The sequence below is a fragment of the Pistacia vera genome, unplaced genomic scaffold (assembly GCF_008641045.1).
Source record: "Pistacia vera cultivar Batoury unplaced genomic scaffold, PisVer_v2 Contig323, whole genome shotgun sequence".
Lineage (NCBI taxonomy): Eukaryota > Viridiplantae > Streptophyta > Magnoliopsida > Sapindales > Anacardiaceae > Pistacia > Pistacia vera.
The window spans coordinates 198,219-222,597 of NW_022196139.1; the positions used below are offsets into that span (position 1 = coordinate 198,219).

General features: G+C 34.3%; 1 protein-coding gene across 1 annotated transcript; it reads left to right on the forward strand.

Annotated features, from left to right (window-relative positions):
- The first annotated feature begins 3,521 nt into the window (after positions 1–3,521).
- LOC116137336 (microtubule-associated protein 70-2-like) lies at positions 3,522–8,768 on the forward strand. The gene is made up of 11 exons (XM_031423025.1): positions 3,522–4,064; positions 4,201–4,286; positions 5,415–5,480; positions 5,569–5,739; positions 5,835–6,005; positions 6,129–6,284; positions 6,388–6,534; positions 6,667–6,738; positions 6,831–7,349; positions 7,435–7,622; positions 8,217–8,768. The coding sequence occupies exons 1-11, from the start codon at positions 3,818–3,820 to the stop codon at positions 8,254–8,256; spliced, it is 1,863 nt and encodes a 620-aa protein (XP_031278885.1). The 5' UTR covers positions 3,522–3,817; the 3' UTR covers positions 8,257–8,768.
- The last annotated feature ends 15,611 nt before the right edge of the window (positions 8,769–24,379 follow it).

The window sequence follows — 24,379 nt, forward strand, 5'->3', positions numbered from 1 at the left end:
TGGACTACTCATACATATACTTTTATATAAATTGATATAATAATTTATTTTATGTGGTTTGTAAAAATGACGATTAACTTTATGCGAATGAAAGATNGCTTTTGTTGTTGCTTTAAGCCTTCAGGCCTTAGGCACTGCTAGGCAATCCTCTTCCTTGTTTCTCCAAAGAACTTGTGAGAGAGACTATGACAAAAGCACTTATGCCTTGTGATGAAAGCGATTTGAAGTAGCTTTTGAGTAAAGTTTATGGACTACTCATACATATACTTTTATATAAATTGATATAATAATTTATTTTATGTGGTTTGTAAAAATGACGATTAATTTTACGTGAATGAAAGACGGTAAGACTCAAGAATCTTGATGATTTAAAAATATATGAAATACCCTTTAAAATTATCATAATCCCATTACAATTATATATGTATATATAAAAAAAAAATATAAAATATTGGGATTTAAGTACTTTTTAAAAAACACTATTAGGAAGCTTGATATTTCCGATCTCTTTAAGGTGGATGAAATTAACCTAAGCTTTAGGGTTAAACTTCTGAAAATTAGTGCATGACGATTTTAAATTACAGTGGATTGTTATTTAATTGAATTATATAATGTTGTTCTTCCTTTGTTTTACTATGGGATCAATTGGATTTTTGTATAGGGTATGAGTTTAAATTCCACATTTAAATCAACTCAGAAAACAGTCAATTAATATTATGTAAATATTAATTAATTTTTATAGATAATTTATATGGAAATATCAGTGAAGTAGTAATATGATTTAGTTTATATAAATATATTTAAATTCCATTTCTATGGATTAGACATATTTGTTTTATGTTCATGGGTGTCAAATTTAGTAGTCATTAATGAAATCATCAATTTTGGATTTTAGCTTTAAAATGATAAATTTTTAATTTATTTAATAAAAATAAAAATCTAAATTATAACTTGAAAAGCTTTCTATATTTAACAAAATCCACAGTAGCAAGAAACATGACCTTATTAATAAAGTACAGCTACCGCAACCAGACACGAAAGCCTCTAAACTATAAAGCGCATGCGTGCGCATCACGCACCCATACCTTACCTTGTATGATTTATGATTTTAGCTCGTTGTGTGCGCATTACGCATTCCGCTTAGGTTATCCTTGGGCCCTTTTGCTAAGAAAGTAACCGAATGCCAAAAGTGAAAAAGTTATATCAGAAATCTTTTTTATTAAAATAAATATTTAAAAAATAATAAATCCTAAATATTAATTCTCTATTTAAAATTATTTTAGCATAACAATTGTTCCTTATAATTGTAATCAATATTATACAATAATAGATTTATTATAACATTTTTTTTTCTTCCTCTTTTTGGTTCTTAAAACAGAAAAAAAAAGAGAAAAAATATATATAATAATAATAATACTCTAACCTAATTGATCTAATATAACTATATCATGATCATATTTAAACACTGATGTATTCTTATATATAAAATATTATTTCAATTCAACGAGTAAATCTAACTGTATTCAAACATAGTCTTAATATAATTATATATTTTTGTTTTTAACTATGTGTTTTTAAAAATAAAAACAAAAAAATATTGAAACGGTAAGCATATAGTATTATAAATTACAAATTATATATTTTCTAATATAAAATGTTAAGTTATATAATTAATTTTTTTTTAAAGAGAGAAAGTAATTAAATAAAAATATGAGACGGACGGTATAATAGTCACATTCATAAAACACGCTCCTTCCTATTATCACGCTCTCGTGTCTGCTTAACAGCAAAGCGTCTGTTGCTAAACAGCTAACTAACCTTACGTCGTATTATATCTTTTAATATTCCTCATTTCCATCTACTCCCTCAGGTTTCAGATAATGACTTTAACACCCTATCATTGTTAAAATATCAATATACCCTAACATAGAGATTAATAAGATAAATAAAAGAAAAAAAATGAGCTAATCATGTTGTTTATTTTTACAATTATGCTCATTTATTTGATCTATCCAACTACTTCTTTTCCTTTTTCTTATAGTATAAATTTTCTTTTGTTTATATTTGACAACTTCTATATCGATACTTAGGTAGTGTCTTTGTTTTAAAAATGTATTCAAAGTTTAAGGTATAATAATATACGTTATTTATATGGTAGGTTAGGTTGTCCTATCACTTATGTAGGTTGGCCCATTTTTATATAGCCTTTTGTAAATTCTTTCTTTTTTTTAACTAATATTTACTTACCCACAAAAGGAAAATATATACATTCTTTATAATTTTCTAAAAGTACTAAAATGAAAATAGAAAAGAGGTAATACTATACTTATAATTTAAATTTATAAATTTTCTCTCATAATTCCAATATAACAGTTTATAATTAGTTAGTTTGTATTCGGTCTTACTTACCCAATTGCGAGCTACTACGTCAGGGTTATAAGAGAAAATTTATAAAATTAGATTGTGAGCCAATCTTTACTAATAAAAAAAATGCATGTGTTATTGTTTTCTTAGGATAAGTATAAAAATATTATGATAAGTAGAAAATTGAAACTAATAAAACGAAAATAGTTATACTTTTACTTGATTAGATAAGATGTGAGTCTCGAGAAATCAATAATCCTGTGTAATTTTAGCATTGACTAGAGAACTTTTAAACCCATATGTAACAACAATTCCAAACTCCAACGCTGATTTCTTTCATTTTATTTGTTTATATAGTAGCATAAATTCCAATTTACACTGAATTAATATCCAAATTTACAATGAGTAATATTACGAGGGTGTTTGTCTGAGCTTAAAAGTTGGTCAAACTAGTTTATAAGCTTTAAAATTAAACGGACTTGTTTGTTTATAGTTTTGTTGGACTTATACACTGACTTTATAATAATAAAAAAAAAAAAAGGATTGGGTGGGGTTTGCAGCTTATAAGCACTCTATTTAATTTTAAAATTCCATCATATAATTTATTAATTGATAAAATAATATGGTATCCTTTTTAGTCATTTTAATAATAAAATGTACTTGTAAATCACAGTTTATCAAAATGTCAACTACTTATCAGTCACTTATAAGTACTTTAACTAAACACCTATCTGCTTAAAATTTTAAATGCTTATAAACACTAGCGGCTTATAAGCTAATTTTCATAAGCTTAGTCAAACAGACTCTATATAATATATATATTAAGAGTTTATACAAAGTCTTTCATATAAAGTGTATTATCATGTCATTCACTATTATTTAATATTTATTTATTAACTTTATTTTTTATATTAATTCATCTAATTATATTTTAACACATTACTTTAATGAAAAATTTTGTATAGATTCTTTATTAGCGTAGTATTATTCATTAACAATTCATATTTATAAACAATTGGGCTAAAATTCAACCATCCAATATGGTGTTTGTTAAAATTTCAAAATAAAGGGTGTAAACGTAACAATCTTAAACATAAAGGAGTAAAAAAATTAAATCACTCTGAAAACACACTGTCACTCTATACTCAGAGTCTCAGACAAGAGAGAGAGAAAGAGAGAGAAAACTCAATCAGATTTAAATCACAATCTAGAGAGAGAAAAATCAAATCAAATCAAAGCCAAAGCCAAAACAAACAAACTCTCAGACACTCTCTCTCTCTCTTTCTTCGTCTTCTCCATTTTGAGCTCAATCTTCACTTCACTCCAGCTGAAGATTTCTCAGTTCCGACCGCCAGCATTTGGATCTAAACGCTGCCGTTTTGGATCTTGACGGATTTGGATGTGTGTCAGTGGTAGGTTTTAGGTCAAGTAGGCGATCAGATCGGGGGAGATAATGGCGGAGGCTTACGGCGACGGAGTTGCTGTGGCGGCGCCGGAGGTTAACGGAGGTGCTTCTGTCACGGCGACTCCGTCGGCACCGTTGACGGTGTCGGCGTCTTTCAAGGAGGGAGGTAAGAGCTCGTCGAGGAGGCGAGCGTCGGTGAGGCCGAGCTTCGATGCTGATAACGAGTTTATTACGTTGCTGCACGGGTCGGATCCGGTCAAGGTGGAGTTGAATCGGTTGGAGAATGAAGTCAGAGGTGTGTAATGTGGCTCGATCTGGTCGTTTTTGACTTGAGTCGTGTTGTTTTTGGCTGCGTTTTGTGGTGGTTATTTATTTATCTTGTTTTTATTATTTTCCTTCTTTTTTGTTTTTTTTTTTTTGGGTGTTTGTAGATAAGGACAGAGAATTAGGGGAAGCGCAAGCGGAGATCAAGGCTTTGAGGTTGTCCGAACGGTTAAGAGAGAAGGCTGTTGAAGAGGTCATTTTTTATCTTTTATTTATTACTTTTGTTAATGGCTTTATTTAACTTAACCATTTTCAAATTTTGGCCGTTTTAGCTTCATTTACTATTTTTGCTTTAATTTCTTAGTGGGCTTACAGCTTGCTTTTAGTGGAAATTTTATTATTACTTTAATTAAATGTTAAATAATGCTTGATTTGTAACATTTTCAACTTATGTAATCCTTTTTATTGTTATGCGTTGCTAATATAACGTATAGATCCTGGCAATTGTAGAGAAATAAACCCATTTACATGTTTATGCCTGCCCCACTCAGAAATGTACTTTGTCCAAATTGAGGGAGAAATATCTTCCTTTTATCCTCTGAGAAGTCGTTATCTTTAATTGACTTATTTGGATGAATTCAGTATCATGCCTATCTTTGTATAATCGTAGTAATCTTACCATGTTATTGATATTCTGTCTGCTTGTTGATTTGAAGTTTACACTCTAGATGACTATCTTATTCTTACTTATCGCATTTATATTAGCTGCCATATTTCATTTGTAATACAGAGGTGATTAAAACTGGTTCAAGTGTATGTAACTCTGTGGCAGCCTGTTTATGCTAATGTTATTTGATGTAACTATCAAAGAAGTCATGCTATTGGCATTCAATATTATCTTCATATTTGTAATTTAAAATCGTATTAATTGCTCTTTGGTTATTTTGTATATGCTTCTATTGTTGATGCTTTGTTGTATGTCCGTTTTAATTCGTCATTTTGTAACAGTTGCTACAAGCTTTTTGGCTGTTCAGCATCTAATATATGAGAGCTTAAATACAAATGTGGCTTTCAAATTTACCAATGCCTGTATTTCTTTAAAATGAATGAGGGACAGACATGCTGGGATATCAAATTATACAAATTCTGATGTGTACTGCTTTCATTGTGTATGATAGTGGTTGAATGTGTTGCGTCTACTGGTGAAGCTGTTGAAAGATTTTGTTTTATCATTGTTTGGCGTCAATTTTTTTTTTTTCAATTTTGATTTGCATGGTGCATTTGATTCGGGGCCTTTTTTTTTTTTCCATGCATTGGTACTCTGGTATATGGTTCTGATTGGTGCTGACCTTGCTTTTCTGTGTTCCTTTTTTATCCATAGCTTACTGATGGACTCTCGAAGGTGGAGGAGAAGCTCAAGTTAGCAGAATCTCTTATTGAAAGCAAAGTATTGCTTTAAACCTCTTTCAACTCCTGCTTTGATGTTCTCAGTGGTAGCATAATTCTATACTTATTCAATTAAATATGTTTTGCAGAATCTTGAAATCAAGAAAATCAATGATGAGAAGAAAGCTTCCATGGCAGCTCAGTTTGCTGCTGAAGCCACACTTCGAAGAGTTCATGCTGCTCAGAAGGATGATGATATGCCTCCAATTGAAGCTATTCTTGCTCCCCTTGAGGCTGAGCTTAAGCTTGCTAGGCAAGAGGTACTTATGCCTTCATACATGGTGGTTCATCTTAGGAATTTGATAAGTGTGCAATCTTCCACACGCTTAGTTAATAAATTCTGGGATCCTTACAGATTGCAAAACTTCAAGATGATAACAAAGCTTTAGATCGTCTAACCAAGTCCAAAGAAGCAGCTTTACTTGAAGCAGAGAGGACTGTTCAGGTTGCCTTGGCTAAGGCCTCTATGGTAGATGATCTACAAAACAAAAATCAAGAGTTAATGAAACAGATAGAAATTTGCCAGGTACTCCAATCAAGCATTTTTATTTTTAATTCTTTTTTGAACTTTCGGAGTTTTTTATTTTATTTTCTAGACTTATGTGTAAAGCTCAGGTGTAGTTATTTGTTTGTTGGTTTTGTATATTAGGAAGAAAACAAAATTTTGGACAAGATGCATCGACAAAAGGTTGCAGAGGTTGAAAAGCTTACCCAGACTGTACATGAGCTTGAAGAGGCTGTTCTTGCTGGTGGTGCAGCTGCTAATGCTGTAAGGGACTACCAGAGGAAAGTTCAGGAGATGAATGTACTGTGCCAAACATTAGAGAATCAATTTTTTTTATATTTGTTATTAGTTTCTATGTTAAGAGTCAATTCTCAAAGTGGCTATGACTTTCTTTTGTTTTTAGGAGGAAAGGAAAACGCTTGACAGGGAGCTGGCCCGTGCAAAGGTAACCGCAAACAGGGTGGCCACAGTTGTAGCCAATGAATGGAAAGATGCCAATGACAAAGTGATGCCTGTGAAACAATGGCTTGAGGAACGGAGATTCTTGCAGGTTAAGAGTGTTGATTTTTCGCTTCTTTATCTTTATATGTTTGAGCCCTTGCTAGCAGCTTCTTTCTTCGAATGAAATTGTCTTCACTTTTCTTTTGTATGTGCTGCTCATTTCAATTCTTTGTCATTACAGGGAGAAATGCAGCAACTTCGTGACAAGCTTGCTATCACTGAGCGAGCTGCCAAGTCTGAAGCACAGTTGAAAGTAATAATCTAATATGCAGTCTCTGTATTAAATTTTTGGCTGTATTTTGTTTTCTGGTTTTGATATTAAAGCATTTGTTTTTCATTTTTAAGGAAAAGTATCATCTGCGGCTCAAAGTGCTAGAGGAGAGTTTGAGAGGATCTTCGAATGGTACTAGTCGCAGTACACCTGAGGGAAGAAGTGCCAGCAATGGGCCTTCTCGTCGTCAGTCACTGGGTGGAGCTGATAACATCTCAAAGCTGACCTCCAATGGCTTTTTGTCGAAAAGAACACCGTCTCAGTTGAGATCATTGTCTTCTAGTACCAGTACAGTGTTGAAGCATGCTAAAGGAACATCAAAATCATTTGATGGAGGCACAAGATCATTAGACAGGGGTAAAGTGCTTTTAAATGGACCATTCAATCAGTCTTGTGATGCAACCAAGGACAATGAAACACCTAATACTTGGAAAGGAAATCTGGATGACAAGTCCAATGAATTGCAGTCAGCTGATACTGAGGATAGTGTTCCAGGAGTGTTGTATGATTTGCTGCAGAAAGAGGTCGTATCTTTGAGGAAAGCTGGTCATGAGAAAGATCAAAGCCTCAAAGATAAGGATGATGCTATAGAGGTTGGTATTCACTTCCTCTTTGTTGTATGATTTTATAATTCATACTTAACGGTTGATAAGATCTTGCTGCAACTGCTGTTTACAGATGTTAGCAAAGAAAGTAGAGACATTAACTAAGGCAATGGAGGTTGAGGCAAAGAAGATGAGAAGGGAAGTAGCTGCGATGGAGAAGGAGGTAGCTGCAATGCGTGTGGAGAAAGAACATGAAAATAGGGCCAAGCGGTTTGGAAATACCAAGGGTCCCGTCAGCAGTGCTCAGCTGCTTCCTGGAAGGTACTTGTAATTTGTATTTGTAAAACATCCTTTCTTAACAACTTATGTGCTAAGTTAGTCATCCTGATTAGTGATTACCTTGACAATGACAAAATGAATTATTGATGAGCACTCTATCCAGAATCTAGGGTAGAGTGGCCTTACCTAAAAGTATTGTGGCACCTTCTTTACAAGTTAGCTTCTAAATAATAGCAAAAATCTAAATTGAGATCTAGTAGGAGGATGCTGGGGTCTAGATGAAGGTATTGACTTCTTTGCATCTATAATCGACATTTTTTCTAATAAACAGTACAGACAAAATATGGGTGTTATCTCATCGTATTACTTTATTTTTTGTTTTGGGTATAAGATCTCATTGTGTTACTAGTTGATGCTAATGTAGTTTAAGTTAGTTTTTGCGATACTAATCCTTAAGATACTGATTAAAAATCCCTCTGGATATAGAACAACTCATTAAAGCTCATTTAGACTGCGGAAAAGGAATTTGCTGTCTATTTTAGAAACTCAGCACAATGTTTCATATTCTGCCATGGTTAACCCCCTTACCCCCTCTCCCAATTATATGCTAGTTGACTGGTCCTCATATATGTGCAGAAATGTATCACGAAGTGGGTTAACGCGCAGCACACAATGACAAAAATCTGACAGGGGCACCAGCAGTATGGAGTAAATCTGCATAGGCCTTGTTCGTTTCGTCCCTTTCCCTATTTTTTATTTTTTATTTCTCCCTTGGTGATTGATTATAAGATTGTAACTTGCATGCCGAAGACCCTGTCTTGTGTTTGTTCAGTGGAAACTTGCTGAGAAAAGAAAGAGAAGAGAACAAAATCAGAGGAAGAAATCATCGGTGTGCAACTGACATAGAAAACTTTTTAAATTCCTCTGCTTAGAAAGAAATGAGAAGAAAGAAAAGAAAAAAGGAAGAAAATTGACCTTGGGCTAACCTTTTTGTCAGGTTTTTCTACTTATATAATTTGAGTGGGGCAGTGGTTGTGTGGTTGTATAGGTAGCTTATTGGGTATTTTCCCTTTCGCCATTTCCGATTTAAATTTGTAATCTGCAGCAGCTAGTGTGATTGTTGGTTGTTAATATTCTTGTAATCAGATCAAAGAATCAGATCTTCTATGTTTGTGTTGTTCATCTATAGTTCTTGTTGGTTAATGGTTATATTATATACATATATATATATCCATGATGCCAGAATATGATAATTCTGTGATTTCCTTGGTTCTTCTAATTCCGGTTATCGTCAACCCAACTCCCAGCTGCATTAGCAGCCAATTCTGGTGACCTAGCTGCTTGTGCAATATTTGATTTAACTTTAAGCATAATGTTGCTGGTGTTGTAACAATACTGGGATATCTTCAAACACGGGATTATGATCTCGATTTGATTATGTTCTCATGATATAGTGGTGGAAATTGGACAGTAATGTTTCCGTGCCTGTGTTGAAATGTTGCCCAATTTGATGTGATGGTGGGAAACTGCTCGGTAATGTCATGCAAAGAAGTAAATATGTACTTTCCATTCCAATCCTCCAATTTATTTATTTATTTTTCACAAGCCTTTGAAATGGCTAAAAAAGCTCTATGGGTATTTTACTTGATAATGAAATATGAGAAAGTATAAAAAATTGTTCTCAAAAATTAGTCTTCGACTCTTAAAAATGAAAATTTCTTCAAGATTTATTTTAGATGATATTGGTTTTTTTTTAATAAATTTTTTAACTTATAAAGTCAGATCGAACTTCTACCCTTTTCAAGGTTAACAAGATATGTTCTATGGAAATAATTCTTACCCACGAGATCATGTCAGGCTAGTATCACTGATTTGTTTTTGTACTACTAGTTTCTGACAAAGTATTTTGATAATTATATTTTAATTCATAATTGTGTGCTGGATTGAGTTATATAATTGGTTCTTATTTTTGTCTTTATGTTTTCTGCTCTAAACTTCTGCCTTTTAACTTTAGCAAAAGCTAATTTTTAAAACTAACATGAGTTAGAAACTACACATATAATGATTTATTTGAAAATGGGTATTTATCATATTTAATTACATACCATTTTATAATAAAAATGAATATTTTTTAGATTTCATATTCTGATCATAATATAATAAGAAAAAGTATTGAAATCTAATGCTTCAAGTAAAGAGATATCAAATTGTTTTCTCTTATTGTTGAACCATCTTAATCTTACTACCAAATATTTTAGGTTAAAATTTCTTTTGCCATTATGTTTTGACATGATATATATGTGATGTTTATGTCCAAAATCATTTAATTAAAATAGATAACCAATCAGATTTAATTACTTTCTTATTTTTTGAGGTTGACTTACAAGTTATATGTAAAATTTTTAACATGAATTGATGTTTTGTTATTGTAAGATAAGTTAATTATCTATTTTATTTTTGATAAGAAATGTTTCTCAAAAGAAGGTGGAAATCATGTGATGACTAAAACCAAGCAAAGATCCCACTAATGTTGTAGATGCTTACCAAAATCAAGGAACATACAAAGCAACTCTTTACTTGTAAGATTGGCTTGAATTGGCAAATGTATGTATAAATGATGACAAACATACAATTTTCATATCATATGCCAAAATAATTTTTTTTTTTGGGTAACAAATAAGTTGAGATTTATGAATAGACAAATTTGTAAGATTGGCTTGGATTGACAAATGCATGTATACATTATGACAAACATAAAATTTTCATATCATATACAAAAACTTGAGGAAAAATTATTGGGGATCATTGGGATGACCGTTGGGAGGACCTTTGGGATCGTGGGGTACGAGGGCAAACATAGTTTGAGCGACGGCTTGAAGAGTGGTGGCATCTTCGCCAACTGGAGCATCAATGAGGACTTGAGCGACTTGCCAAATATTGTTGGCCGCAGCTAAATGTTTTGTCACGGCCCAAGGTATGCACCATTTTCATATTCTCAACAAATACTTTACAATTATGTATAGAATGAGCTCGGCGTCCCAAAAAGTTCTAGAAGGCTCCAAAAGTTCTTGAAGGTTTTAAAGAAGCCTAGAAGGTTCTAGAAGGTGATGAAAGGTTATAGAACTACTAAAAGACTCTAGAATGTTCTAGAAGCTTATGGAGTCTGCAGGGTTCCACACTATTGTAAAATGATCTAGAGGTAGGTAAAGTTTTATCTTTTTAGAAGCTTTTAGATATGGTATTCCTAGAATGTATTGAGATATTTCTAGGTCAACAAATTCTAGCCACATTTTCGACTTCCAAGCATTCATTGGTAGCCACAACCTGAGGAGATAGCAAAGGTTTATAAATAGGTGATAGCTCATTTGAACATAGATGGTTAGAAAGTTAAACACACTAGCTCTCTCAAAGCAAGTGTAAAACTCTCTACATGCTCTTGCACTTAACTTATTTGTGTTGTAATACAAACTCTCTTCAATCATTCCTTACCTGTTCACTTGTTCTTAATTGGGTGTTTTGAGAACATAAGGATTACTTAGATGCTTCAAGGGTGAAATCAAGTATCTAAGACCGCATTGTTGTGAGAGGTTCAAATCGGGCCATAACAGTTGGTATAAAAGCCAATTTTTCATGGTATACCAAGTTCTACGAACAGGGAAAAGAATAATGTTAGGGTTGACAAACGTGACTGAAGAGATGAAGGACAGGAGACAACCCCTAACCTTGGGAAAAAAAGTCCTATGGCTAGGAGAAATCCGAGATGTGTTGATTGCTTTGGAGACTAAGGTAATCAAGTCCGAACTAGTCATAAAGGACTGACTGGATGAATAAGAGTTGTAATGGAGACTGTTGATAGCAATGTTGATAGCCTTGTAAAAGAACATAATAGTCTTATAAGAGACTTCAATGACCTCAGTGAAGAGGTTAGTGACATTAACTCCACCTTAACCTTACACCATTAAGGGGGGATTGAAGTTTTAATCTAGGGTGTTGGAAGCCATATCCGACTTCCAAGCCAAAATGGAGATGATTATGACTAGATTAGAGAACACATGGGAAAATAATGTTGCGTACAAGAGATCGACACCATGGGAAATGATTGCCTTGACGTGAGCACTTGTTTTCACAATGGTAGAATTTCCAAGACCTAAGGTGTACCCAGGTAAAAGGGATGTAATTGAGATTGATAGTTTCTTGTGGCAAATGGAACGATGCTTGGATTCTGCTGGAGTGCGAGATGACATATCCAAGGTCTTTACCTTAACTAGCTATTTTATTTGATCATACTATGATTTGGTGGCGTAAAAAACCCAAGGAAGTTAGGGATGGTAATTGTACCATAGACATATAAAAAGACTTGAAGAGGGAGCTGAAACGTCAATTCTATTTCGAAAATCTGGCTTATGATGCAAAGTTGAAAATGAGAGAGTTGAAACATACTCTCTTTATTAGAGAATATATAGAGGAGTTTTCGACACTCATACTACAAAACACCGACATGAGTAATGGAGACTTGCTTTTCAACTTTATCGGTGGACTCTAACCTTGGACAGTCCAAGAACTAAGGCGATATAGCATGACAAATATATCAAACGCTCTTACCATGATGGGGTGGAGTTCCACAAACCTAATCAGACTTAATGTATGGAGCAAAAGGGTTTCGTCTTTCTCACCACAAAGAGGAAAAGAGAAAACCACCTAACAAGGAGTGGAGCAGTGCCAAAAGAGAAAAGGGCAAGCCAACTCAATGCTTCATATGTGATGGGCCTCATTGGGCAAGTGAGTGTCCAATGAAGAAGACTCTTAGTTCCATTGTAGAGCGGGCGGAAACTAGTGAGAGAGGTCACATAGGATTTCTTCCAATCTTAAATGCCATAAAGGCTTAACAAATTCCACCAAAGTCTCAATACAAATCCTTCGTGTATACAGAAGCAAGCAATAATGGGAAGAAGACCTATGTTAGGGTAGATACTTGTGCTTCCCATAACTTCATGAAGAAGGAAAAAGTCAACTAGCTAGGCCTCAAGGTAGAAGAGGGGAACGATTGGCTAAACATAGTGAATTCTGAGGCTAGACTAATTGAGGGAGTAACACGTGGCGTGACTCTACACCTTGGCAAATGGAGTGGAAAGGTAAACTTCTCGATTGTTCTTTTGGATGATTTTTCGATTGTGTTAGATATGAATTTCCTTTGACAATTCAATGTTGTCTCGCTGCTGCGGCTAAACCTTGTGTGCATACTTAAGGAAGAGCCATGTTTCCTATCCACAATGGTTAGGCCAAGTCCTAATACCTCCTATCATTGTGCTATGCATGTGAGAAATGGAGTCTATCGTGATTCAACATGTGTGCATTCTCAAAAGAAGGAAAAAATCGTGTGATGACTGATAGGCGAAAATCATGTGATGACAAAAATCAAGCAAAGATCCCACTAATGTTAGAGATGTTTACCAAAATCAAGGAGCACACATACGAGGTCTTTACATGCAAGAAATCTATTTTTTTTTTTTTTTGGAGAAAATAAATTGAGAATTATGAATAGATAAAATTGTAAGGTTGGTTTGAATTGAAAAATGCATGTATAAATGATGATATACATGAAATTGTAAATGATGAAAAACATCAAGTTTTCATATCATATATCCAAAATTAAGTGAAAATTATTGGGGATGGTTGACCCTACTTATCACATCTGGTAGTACTGTTAAGATTGGCTTGAATTGGCAAATGTATGTATAAATGATGACAAAACTACAATTTTCATATCATATGCCAAAATAATTTTTTTTTGGGGTAACAAATAAGTTGAGATTATAGATATAGACAAATTTGTAAGATGCTTGATGACAAATGCATGTTACATTATGCAAACATAAAATTTTCATATCAATAAACAAACTTGAGGAAAAATTATTGGATCGATTGATAGTGGGACGTTGAGGCCTTTGGATCGTGGTCAGGGCAAACAAGTTTGAGCGACGGTTGAAGAGTGGTGGCATCTTCACCAACTGGAGCATCAATGAGGACTTGAGCGACTTGCCAATATTGTTGGCCGCAGCTAAATGTTTTGTCATGGCCCAGGTACGCACCATTTTCTATTCTCACAAATACTTTACAATTATGTATAGAATGCTCGGCGTCCCAAAAGTTCTAGAGGCTCCAAGTTCTTGAAGGTTTTAAAGAAGCCTAGAAGGTTCTAGAAGGTGGACAAAGTGTTTAGAATTACTAAAAGACTCTAGAATGTTCTAGAAGCTTATGGAGTCTACAGGGTTCCACACTATTGTAAAATGATCTAGAGTAGGTAAAGTTTTATCTCTTTAAGAAGCAAATCATGTGATGACAAAAATCAAGCAAAGATCCCACTAATGTTAGAGATGTTTACCAAAATCAAGGAGCAAACATACGAGGTCTTTACATGCAAGAAAACTATTTTTTTTTTTTTTTGGAGAAAATAAATTGAGAATTATGAATAGATAAAATTGTAAGGTTGGTTTGAATTGAAAAATGCATGTATAAATGATGATAAACATGAAATTGTAAATGATGAAAAACATCAAGTTTTCATATCATATATCCAAAATTAAGTGAAAATTATTGGGGATGGTTGGAGAACTTTTGACATTGTAGGGTATGAGGCCAACATAGTTTGAAGGGCGACATTAGCATTACCAACAAGAGCAATAATGAGGGCTTGAGCGGCTTACCAAATCTCGCTAGTCATAACTAAGGCAGAGACAACGATGTTCTCATTACTGTTGAAAAAAGCTTCAGCTTTTAGCCAATAAATCCAAATTATCTAGCACTTTTGTGGCTCTTTCCTTTACCTTTTTGATTTGGTATGTCTAGCACATATGGAGTATACCTTCAAGCAAGATAAAAGACTATTCAATAGGGGACATCTAACTAGGGGTGATTGGTTACGGGTACTCTGCATTTTTTGAATTAATCAAAATCGGTCAATTCTAAGATTTGGAACTGGAATCGAAAGAGGCCGATTTTGGTTCCTAAAAACTTGGAACCGAAACCTAAAACATAGGTTCGGTTTCGGTTCAGGTTCAGTTCTGGATATCCGGGTAAAGTTCAATTATCCCTTACTATTTAAAAAATAATACCCTCGATAGTTTACAAAAATTACAATTTGGTATTGATTCCTACTTGGGTACCCAGACCTTGGTTTCGGTTCCAGTTCTGATTCTCGGTTCCAACACTATAGAAACCATAACCGGACCTGGGAATTCCCAGTTCCAATTTTCCAGAACTGGAATTGGACCATAATAGGGCCACTTTTGATTTTGATTCTACCTTTTACCCACTTTGTTTTAAAACCCAGACTGGACCAGTTGGTTAGACTGGTTCAACCGGGAGCCGACCTTTACTCTGATCCAAGTTAACATAAAAATTGGGAATGTCATTGAACCTGTTTTGGACCAATGAAATAGTACAAAACCACCGGTCCGATCGGCCCAGGGCTTAAAACGGTTCGCTATTTTTGGGTATCTGATCCTAAAAAATTCATATTCCTAATTCCTAAACGAATTTGCAGCACCGTTTCATTCTCCATTTCATTTGAATAAAAAAACCAACTTGCATCTTCCATTTTCATCTTCTATTCTTTTTCACTTATTCTAAAATATACAGTGTAAAAAAGAAGAAGTAAGGGGAGGGGAAGGGAGAAGAAAGAGAAGAGGAGACAAGAGAAAGAGTAAGGAAGAAGATTAGAAGAAAGAAAAGAGGAGATGAAGAGAAAGAGAAGGAAGAAGAAAGAGAAGAGGAGAGAAAAATTATAGTAGAGAGACGCGAATGTGTTAGAAGAAAGAAGAAAGAAGAAAGTGACAGGGAGTGATGGGGAGAGACAGAGAGAGAAAAAAGGAGAAAGAAGAAAGTGATGGCCTGATGGGGAGAGAGAAAAAAGGAGAAAGATGGAAGTGATGGGGAGAGAGAAAAAAATAATTAATAATAAAATCTGCAGGGTGCATTTGCTTTATTTTAAACTTATAGGGGCTTATAGGTAAATTTTAGGGATGTATTTGCTTGTTTCCAAACTTATAACAATTAATAAAATTGTTTAAAGATGTGACTGCTATATACTGGTCAGATTGATCGGTCCAATCGGTTGGACCGATCAACCCGTGAACCGGCCCCTTGACCGGGTCAACGAGCGGTCCAGTTTTTAAAACAATGTTTACCCATGCTCACCCTTACATCTAATTGTTCATGAGGGCTTGCATGCTCACAATCAAGTTTTCTCAAGCCTTTATAGTAGTTGCAACATCATGTCGGGGTTATAGGGGTTATCAAAGTTCTCGTAGATGACTTGAAATAGTTGAAAAACATTAGTGTTAGAAGAAAAAACCACCATATTGTGCTCTTTGGAAAAGAAGGAGAAATGTGGCATCACTTATTGACAAAACGGGGCAACCTTAATTCATATATATAGAGTTACAAATATCTTTTTGTCTTGGTTGTTGTTTGGATGATTTTTTGATAGTGTTGGATATAGGTTTCCTTCAACAAGTCAATGTTATTCCTTTATCGCCACTAAACCATGTGTTTATACTTGAAGGAGAGCCATGTTTCCTACCTACAATGGCTAGGCCAAGTCCAAATACCTCCTATCTTTTCGCTATGCAAATGATTAAAACGGTGTATACTGCAACTTAACCATGTGTGCATTCTAAAAAAAGGCAAAAATCCTGTATTGACTAATAGGCGAAAATTGTATTGTGACCAAAACCAAGCAAAGATCCCACTAATATTATAGAAGTTTATTAAAATCAAGGAGCAGACATAGCAAGTCGTTATGTGCAAGGAAACTTAATATTTTTTTGGTAACAAATAAATTGAGAAATATGAATAGACACATGGTTAGCTGGAATTGAAAAATGCATTTATAAATAAGGATAAACATCAAATTTTTATATCATATTCACAAAATTAAGAAAAAAATTGTTGAGGATAATTTTGAGGACTTTTGGCATCATAAGATATGAGGGCCAACATATCTTGAAGGGCGGCGTCATTGACACCAACAAAAGCTTCAATGAGGGCTAAACAGCTTGTTAAATGTCGTTGTTCTCATTACCGTTTAGAAAAACTTTGGCTTTAGGCAACAAATTCAAATTATCTTGCATCTCTGTGGCTCTTTCTTTTACTCTTTTCAACAACTCGGTCCAAAATCTTCAAATGAACAGAGTGTCTTGATTGCTAATGATAGATTTCGGAATACCCCAATATTTCACCACATGTTTGAAAAAGAGTTTTGCGGTGTCTTTCGATGTGCACTCCTTCGGTGCGGGGATGAATGTAGCATACTTTGATAGTCTGTCTACTAATATAATGATAGTGCTAAATCCTTCGGATTTTGGTGGACTTACTATAAAGTCTATTTAAATGCTTTCTCATGGTCTATTTGGCGCGGGTAGTGGTAGACATATCTAAGGATGTAAAACTTGTTTAATTATTTATCAAATAAACTTTAATGTTGTATGTACTATTGTCAACAACCTATTAATGGTGATAAAAAATCCCGACCTACCATTGCAATTTCAAGGACAACATTTATTGAAGTATTGACTCCTCATTGTCATATCTAAGACCTTTTGGTAGCATCCTCTCTTCTTTATTAATAACTTCTCTCAACTCTCTGATTTATTGTCAAGAGTTTTCCTTCCATGTTTGATATTGCTATTAAGTCTCATTTAACATTTTTTTTTTTACCTTGATGCTAGCTAAATACTTGTAATGATTAAAGGTTCTGTTTAATTTTTGAATCATTTTCCACAAAGGCAAAACTAGAGAAACGAAAAGAGTTTGATATCAAATGATTGATATAAATGAAGTGAATGCACATCATTACAAGCATATAGCCAGCATCAAGGTTAAAAAAAAAAAAAGAAAAAAAAAAAAAGGAAAAAACAGGTGGCAAATGAGACTTATCAGCAATCTCAAACGTGGAAGGAAAACTCTTGACGCTCTTCCACAATGGTGATAATCTGTGAAAAGATAAACCAGAGAGTTTAGAGAAGTTCTTAATGAAGAGGAGAGGATGCTGCCAAAAAGCCTTGATATGACAACGAATGGCCAATACTTTAACAAATGTTGTCCTTGAAATTGCAATAGATAGTTTGGATTTTTTTATCACCATTAATGGGTGCTTGACAATAGTATGTACAACATTAAAGTTGATTTAACAAAGAAATAAACAAGTCTTACATCCTTAGGTTTTAAGAATATAAACTAAATTCACATATTTCAAAAAGTAACACTAGTAATTATAATATAATTAGCTTTAGGGCGATAAGTATCATTATTTAAAATAGATAGGTCAAAACGTGTTTATATTTTTGTCATAGTTGAAAATATAAAGTAGTTGACCCTTGTTTTTCAAATACAATGTGGAGAGAACTCAAAAGAGTTCCTGAATTTTTTGGAGGGTGCTAGATCATTTCTAACATGAGATGCCAACCAAGTATTCAATGAAATTCTTGTGAGACGTCATATTCTCCCCTTTCTAATCTTCCACATCCTCATTGACTCATCATGGAATTCTTGAATCTTATCTTGGAATTGCCACAACGTGCTTTCAGTTTCCCAACTTGTTTACCTCTTCGACAATCATTTCCACTTGACAAAGTATTCTTGACTTGAAGGATGGCTTTCTGTCGAACGATGTGGTTTGCTAACACACACTCCACCTCCTTGTCATAAGACTTAGTGTCGCCAAGTGGTGCCCATTTTGATCCCCTTCACCTTGGATCTTTTGTATCTATGTGATATGGCTTTAAGAAACTTACGTGGAAGACCAGATGAAGTCTTAGCCAAAAGGGCATGCAATTTGAGCTTGTATGATACATTGTTGACCTCTTGTTGATGGGAAAATGCCTCTCATATTTTCAAACAAGGCCATTGTGTAACGGACATGTGGACTTATGTTGTGTGGGGAGGATTTCACAAGTACTAAAATCCCCCGCATTGTATTTTACACGAGGTCGATCAATAGTCAAGATCAACAAAAATGAGTCCGATCTTTCATCGAATGATAATCACTTAAAAATATCGAACGGTTCCAAGATCATTTCACTGGAGGTAGAAGTATTGGCGAATCTTTTAAAACAAGCTCAAAATCAAGTTTCCAACTCAATTGATAGAGACGCCCGGTCTAAGAGACTTCTGGATGCACTTGTTAAGATCATTGTAGAGGAGCTCTATATAGTGCTTGAAGAGAAAGACTGTTTGACTGAACTTGTTTTGATGAAGACTCATATTGTGTTGCTGTGTTTCTTGATTTGTATTATTGCAGTGTTGGTGATTTTGTTCTTCAATTCTTGCTTTGGAGGATCTTTCAGTGGACCTCCGCCTACATGATTTATTGCCTGTGAGGTAAGATTCCTTGTTTGGCTTAGTAGATGAAATAACTATTGTTCTCTGCATCTAGACTTATAATGAAATTCGTGTTATTAATTTATGAAGTGTAACTGGATTGACATCTTCCTCATTGGTTCCAATACATGCTGTTGTTAGTTTCATATTCGATAAATTGAGCTTCTTACATTCTCATTTACATGATCTGTTAGTTCGTGTTAACCTTAGCTTGCTCTAGCACAATGCTACTAAATATTGCTTAAACTGAATTGAGCCTTCATTCAACATAGTGTTACTTTTTAAATGTTAGACCTATAGTTTAGAGTAACTGACGTTTAACCATATCAAGTGACTAAATTTGTATCTATAACATAAACCCATTCCTTCTTTTATAAACTAATTTTGTGATAGTTTTTGTATAATCAACAAAACGTTATCCATTTGTTCAACAAAATTTTTTGGCTGGAGAGAGAGAAAGAGAGAGAGAGAAAGAGCTAGTTGTACTCTAAAGCAGTGTTTCTTGAGTATGACTAAAGTGAAATTTGAGGTTTGTGATATAACTATCGGCACTATTTAGATTTGCCTGTTTTTTCTACAATGTTTCATCCACTTTGATATCTTGTTTTACACTATCAATCATAGTGATGGGCCTCTTCTATTCTCACTATTCTAATACAGTTTATTTATCCTAGAAAAAAGTTTTTTCGTCGTCTAAGTGATTTATGACAACTATTAGTTTGCTTTGACACTATTCTACTAACATCTTTTGCTTTTTCGCCCACTTTTTTATCTTCTTGGTTGCTTTGTTGAGATACGCCTGTGCTATGTCAGCTTGTTTATATAATAACCTAGAAAGCTTAAGTGCCATGGGGCTCCTCTCTGTACAGCTCGTGACAAGCGTGTGCGGCATGAATGGTTGATTGTTAGGAAATTATTGAATAATGTAGCAAGATACAAGCAGAATTTCTTTATAAGTTCCTTTAATTCCCAAGATCAAGGGAATTATTATATGTGTTTTACATGTTAATAATAATTAACTCCATACAAGCATTAATAAATCTCACCATTGTTTAGAGGCTCCTTCAAATTCTTTAATTCTTTTGCAAACCAATTCAAGGAGAGAATTGCACTTGAGGTATCGACACGAAGGAAATCTGAGACACTAAGAAACCGTTCAACTGCTAGATTGAACAAGGGGAATTTCGGCTATGATGAATGCATGAGACAACTAAGGTTTTCCTTATTTTGTTTTATACAAAATTTTTACACATATGAAATTGTGTAAACCCTAAAATTATAAGTTTGCTTTTATATGCACACTTAAACCTATTCCAATGCATACTTAAACCCTATTCTACATTGGAATAGGTTTATCCATATTCCTAAGTAGAAATGTTAATTGGTATTTTAATTATATGTGTCTATATATATATATATTTCATGACAAATTGAACACAAGCAACAACCCCAACCTTATATTCACTTAATTGCACAACAAAATTACCAAGATACTCTTTCGCTTAAAAAGGTGAAAATGTCCCTTAAACCTTAATCACCTTCTTGATGCATATCAATGCTTTGGAGATTAACCCTTCTTATGTGTGTGACCCGTAGGCTCCCTGTCATGTTGGTAGTGAATAGTATTTTGATTGATCACCAATCAATCGTCTCATTACATATCCACCAAGATTGACCTCTAGCAAGGCGTAATTGTCACCCAATGTGTAGAGATTAAGCGAACAACTATTACCTATCAACAGTATGGTTACTGTGCAATCTAATTCTTTCATCATATGTTATTTCATCAAGGTTGAAGCATAAAAATAGTGTCAACTTCAAATATTTCCTTGATATGTTGGTATTTGGTTATTGTGCTAATGACCAAACAAAATCAAATTGAGACCAACTCAATTCCACTATGGCCATAGATTCATGATCATTGCCATCTAATCGAACTACGCATTAAGATAACTTCTCATATATCTAAGAGTGATGAATCTTTTGTCGATCCACCATAACCTCAATGTACTTCTCCATGCAGCCAATCACTACAATTCTAATAGCCCTCAAAAGTATTACGTTGGGCTAGTGTCAAACTACATTAATTGGTATACAAGGCACTTCGGTGACCTTAAGTCTAAAGATCACATCCACTACCATCCATTAGAGGATTTATTCCATAGACACTAAGGTTACCATTTATATGTAATTCTTTGGTGGGTTAGTCTCGTTAACTTGCTTACAATAAGCACTTATGTGTTGAACCAGGTTGTCACCAAACAACATTAACAAGTGAGATCTGTCATTGCCTTTTGATAGGGTCGTTCAACACGATGGTAACCTTACTGTATTGTCTATGTCCTTGGTTAGATAATACTGAGGTTACATATATTTATAGAATGACCACCAAATGTGTTCATAGGGATCTCATTATCAAGATTTAAAACAATTGATTCCCTCGTTATGGTTCAACCATCTTTAGGACATATATCACAACATATGGTAAATACAAACTACACGATATAGTAAAATGCCTTTATTGATAAATAAACATGATACATTAGAGTTAATTTACAATAAATGGGTTGGCTCTAGAGCACATACTCTAACATTGATGATCCATCACCATTTCGAAAGGGCTTTTGATAGTAGCCTCGCTTCGTTGTAAGTTGTAGGAGAATTGGGCTACATCGAGCAACGTTGCCTAATCATGCTGGTTGGCCCTTATAAAATCCTTAAATACATCTCCAATAAAGCATTCACCCTTTTGATTTTTTCATCGGTTTGAAGGTGAAAGCTTGTAGGAAATTGTAGCGTTGACTCATGAGCTTGAACAACTTGGTCCAAAATCTTTCTATGAATTAGGTGTCTCGATCGCTAATGATAGATTTTGGAAGATCCCAATCTTTCACCATATGCTTGAAAAATAGCTTAGCGGTGTCTTCCTATACATAACTCATTTCTTTCAAATTCTCAATTGTTATCAATTTTTGATATCATATTCCCAAAATTAAGAAAAAATTATTAAGGATTATTTTGAGGACTTTTGGCATCATAGGGTTTGAGGGCCAACATATCTTGAAGGGCGGCGTCATTGGCACCTGAAAGAGTCTATTCTATTTGAGCTAAAATTGATGAATACATAAACAAAAACATGATAAATATGAATAAGGATGGATATGACATCTTACTTGACAAAGTTAGAGTAGAAAAATTACCTTTCGAAGCCAAACAACACTTGAAGCCTTCAGTGGAAGTGAGAGATCTCCAAAAAGAAGAAGAATCCTCCAAGTAAAAGTCCACCACCAAGAGAGAAAGAGATGGCCGATTTTTAATAAAGGGTGAGATATTTTTCAAAATAAAAAATTATGTTAAAAGTGGAGATAATGATGTATTTATATGCTTGGGCCATTTGAAACTTATTTTAAATTAAAAGTTAACCCATGGTTTAAACCAATGTGTAACTAAGACACACATAATTATCCCATTATATATATAACCCAAATTGAATCCAATTCAATAATTATATAAATATATCAACCCATTATTGAATCTAATCCAATAAATATATATTAGCCTATTATTAATTATTGAATCTAATTCTATAATGACCAAAATACCATATTACCCTTGGTAAGTGCTACTTCCCGTGGGTAATCATTTCTCATCAACACATAAATTCAAATGCACACGTTTACATCCAAGCATCATTAACCTTTAACGTTATGGATTACCATCTCTCCTCATACTTGGTTTTTATGGTGTGGCTACTTAGGTTTACTATGACATAGCGGTGGGCCTAATATCGTATTCCGATATGTTCCGTCATAACTCTTTATGATCGAAACTCCCACTAATTATGATATGCATCTAACAATGCAACATATAGGGGTGGGATAATTTGGTTAATTGAACCGGATTAGGAAAACCAAAAATCAAACCGGTTATTCGGTTTAGACAAAATACAAACCAAAATCGGACCGGTTTTCTGTTATAAACAGGTTGTAAACCGAACCGAATATTCTGTTCGATTAACCGGTTAACTGGTTTTCAAAAATCAGAGACTGCTGGCAGCGTGGCCCTGCATAGTCACAACCTTCTTTAATTTTATGAATTCACAAAGATAGAGAGACGCGCAGAGAAAAGGGTCCCATACTGACTCAGCTTGATGGAACAGATTGAGTGGATACCGTCTTTTTGAGAAAGATTTGGAAGCTATCCTCCAGCCATCAATTCTTTTTTGTGAATGTTAAAGAAGATGATAACTGGCTAGCTGAAAGATCCCACAAGACATAAATACTGTAAAAAAGGCTCCAATTTCTTCTTGTTCATGTCTTCGATCAAAGGGAAAGAAACCTTTGTGGAAAATAAATGTGCTATTGCTATGTTAGCCCCAAGATGAAGAAAATCAAAGCAAATAATAACAAAAGATAATAGTAGTACAGAGTGCTAAGTTCTTTACAGTAACTAATCACTAATTGATGTATATTCCTCGGGATCTAAAGCTCTAATAATAAGCAAATGAGAATATCTCTTTTCCAAGGTTTAAGGCCAATTTCTTTTACAAGAACAAAGTATATGAATGGAATGGTCCCTTCCTCTCTTCTCTTATAAAATGAAAATAAATTTAAAAAAAATCAAAGACTGCTGGCGGTGTGGCCCTGCTCAGTTGGTTTCAAACTGGTTTTCAAATTAACTCGCAAACATCAAACAAGGAAAACCTGTTAACTCGCTGCTGGGTGTTGGCAAAGTGCGACGATCGAAGACTGTTGGTGGCGTGACCCTACTCAGTTGGTGTGGAGTGTGGAGTGTGAAGATTGGAGCTTTGCTCACGATGTGGACAGTAGAGTGACTGGAGAGTGGATTCTACTCATGGTGTGGATAGTGGAGTGACTGGAGAGTGGAGTCTGCTGGGTGCTGGCGAACGTGTGAAGAAATGAAAAATGAAGATGGAGTGGACAGTGGACACTGGTGACTAGGGGTGTAAACGAGCCGAGTATCACCCTAAACGAGCTTGGCTCGGTTAAACATTAGACGAGTTCAAGTCGAGTCAAGAGTCGGCCGCATCAGGAAAATTCAGCTCGTGACTCAACTCGTTTATAAACGAGCTAGCTCGTGACTCAACTCGTTTATAAACGAGCTAGCTCGTGACTCGGCTCGTTTAACACGAGCTCGAATTGGCTCGATTATGACTCGATTACGGCTCGTTTGGCCTTTTTTTAATATAACCTGTCATCTTGTTTTACACAAATCAGATCCAATTTTTAATAAATTTGTATCTAAATCAACAAAAATCACATCCAAATCAACATAAACAATGTATTACACAACAAATTATATAATCCAAGACAAAAAAAAAAAAAAAAAAAAAAAAAAAAAAAAAAAACCACAAATGTCTATCAAAATACATCAAAATTATCATCAAAACAGCATAGAAC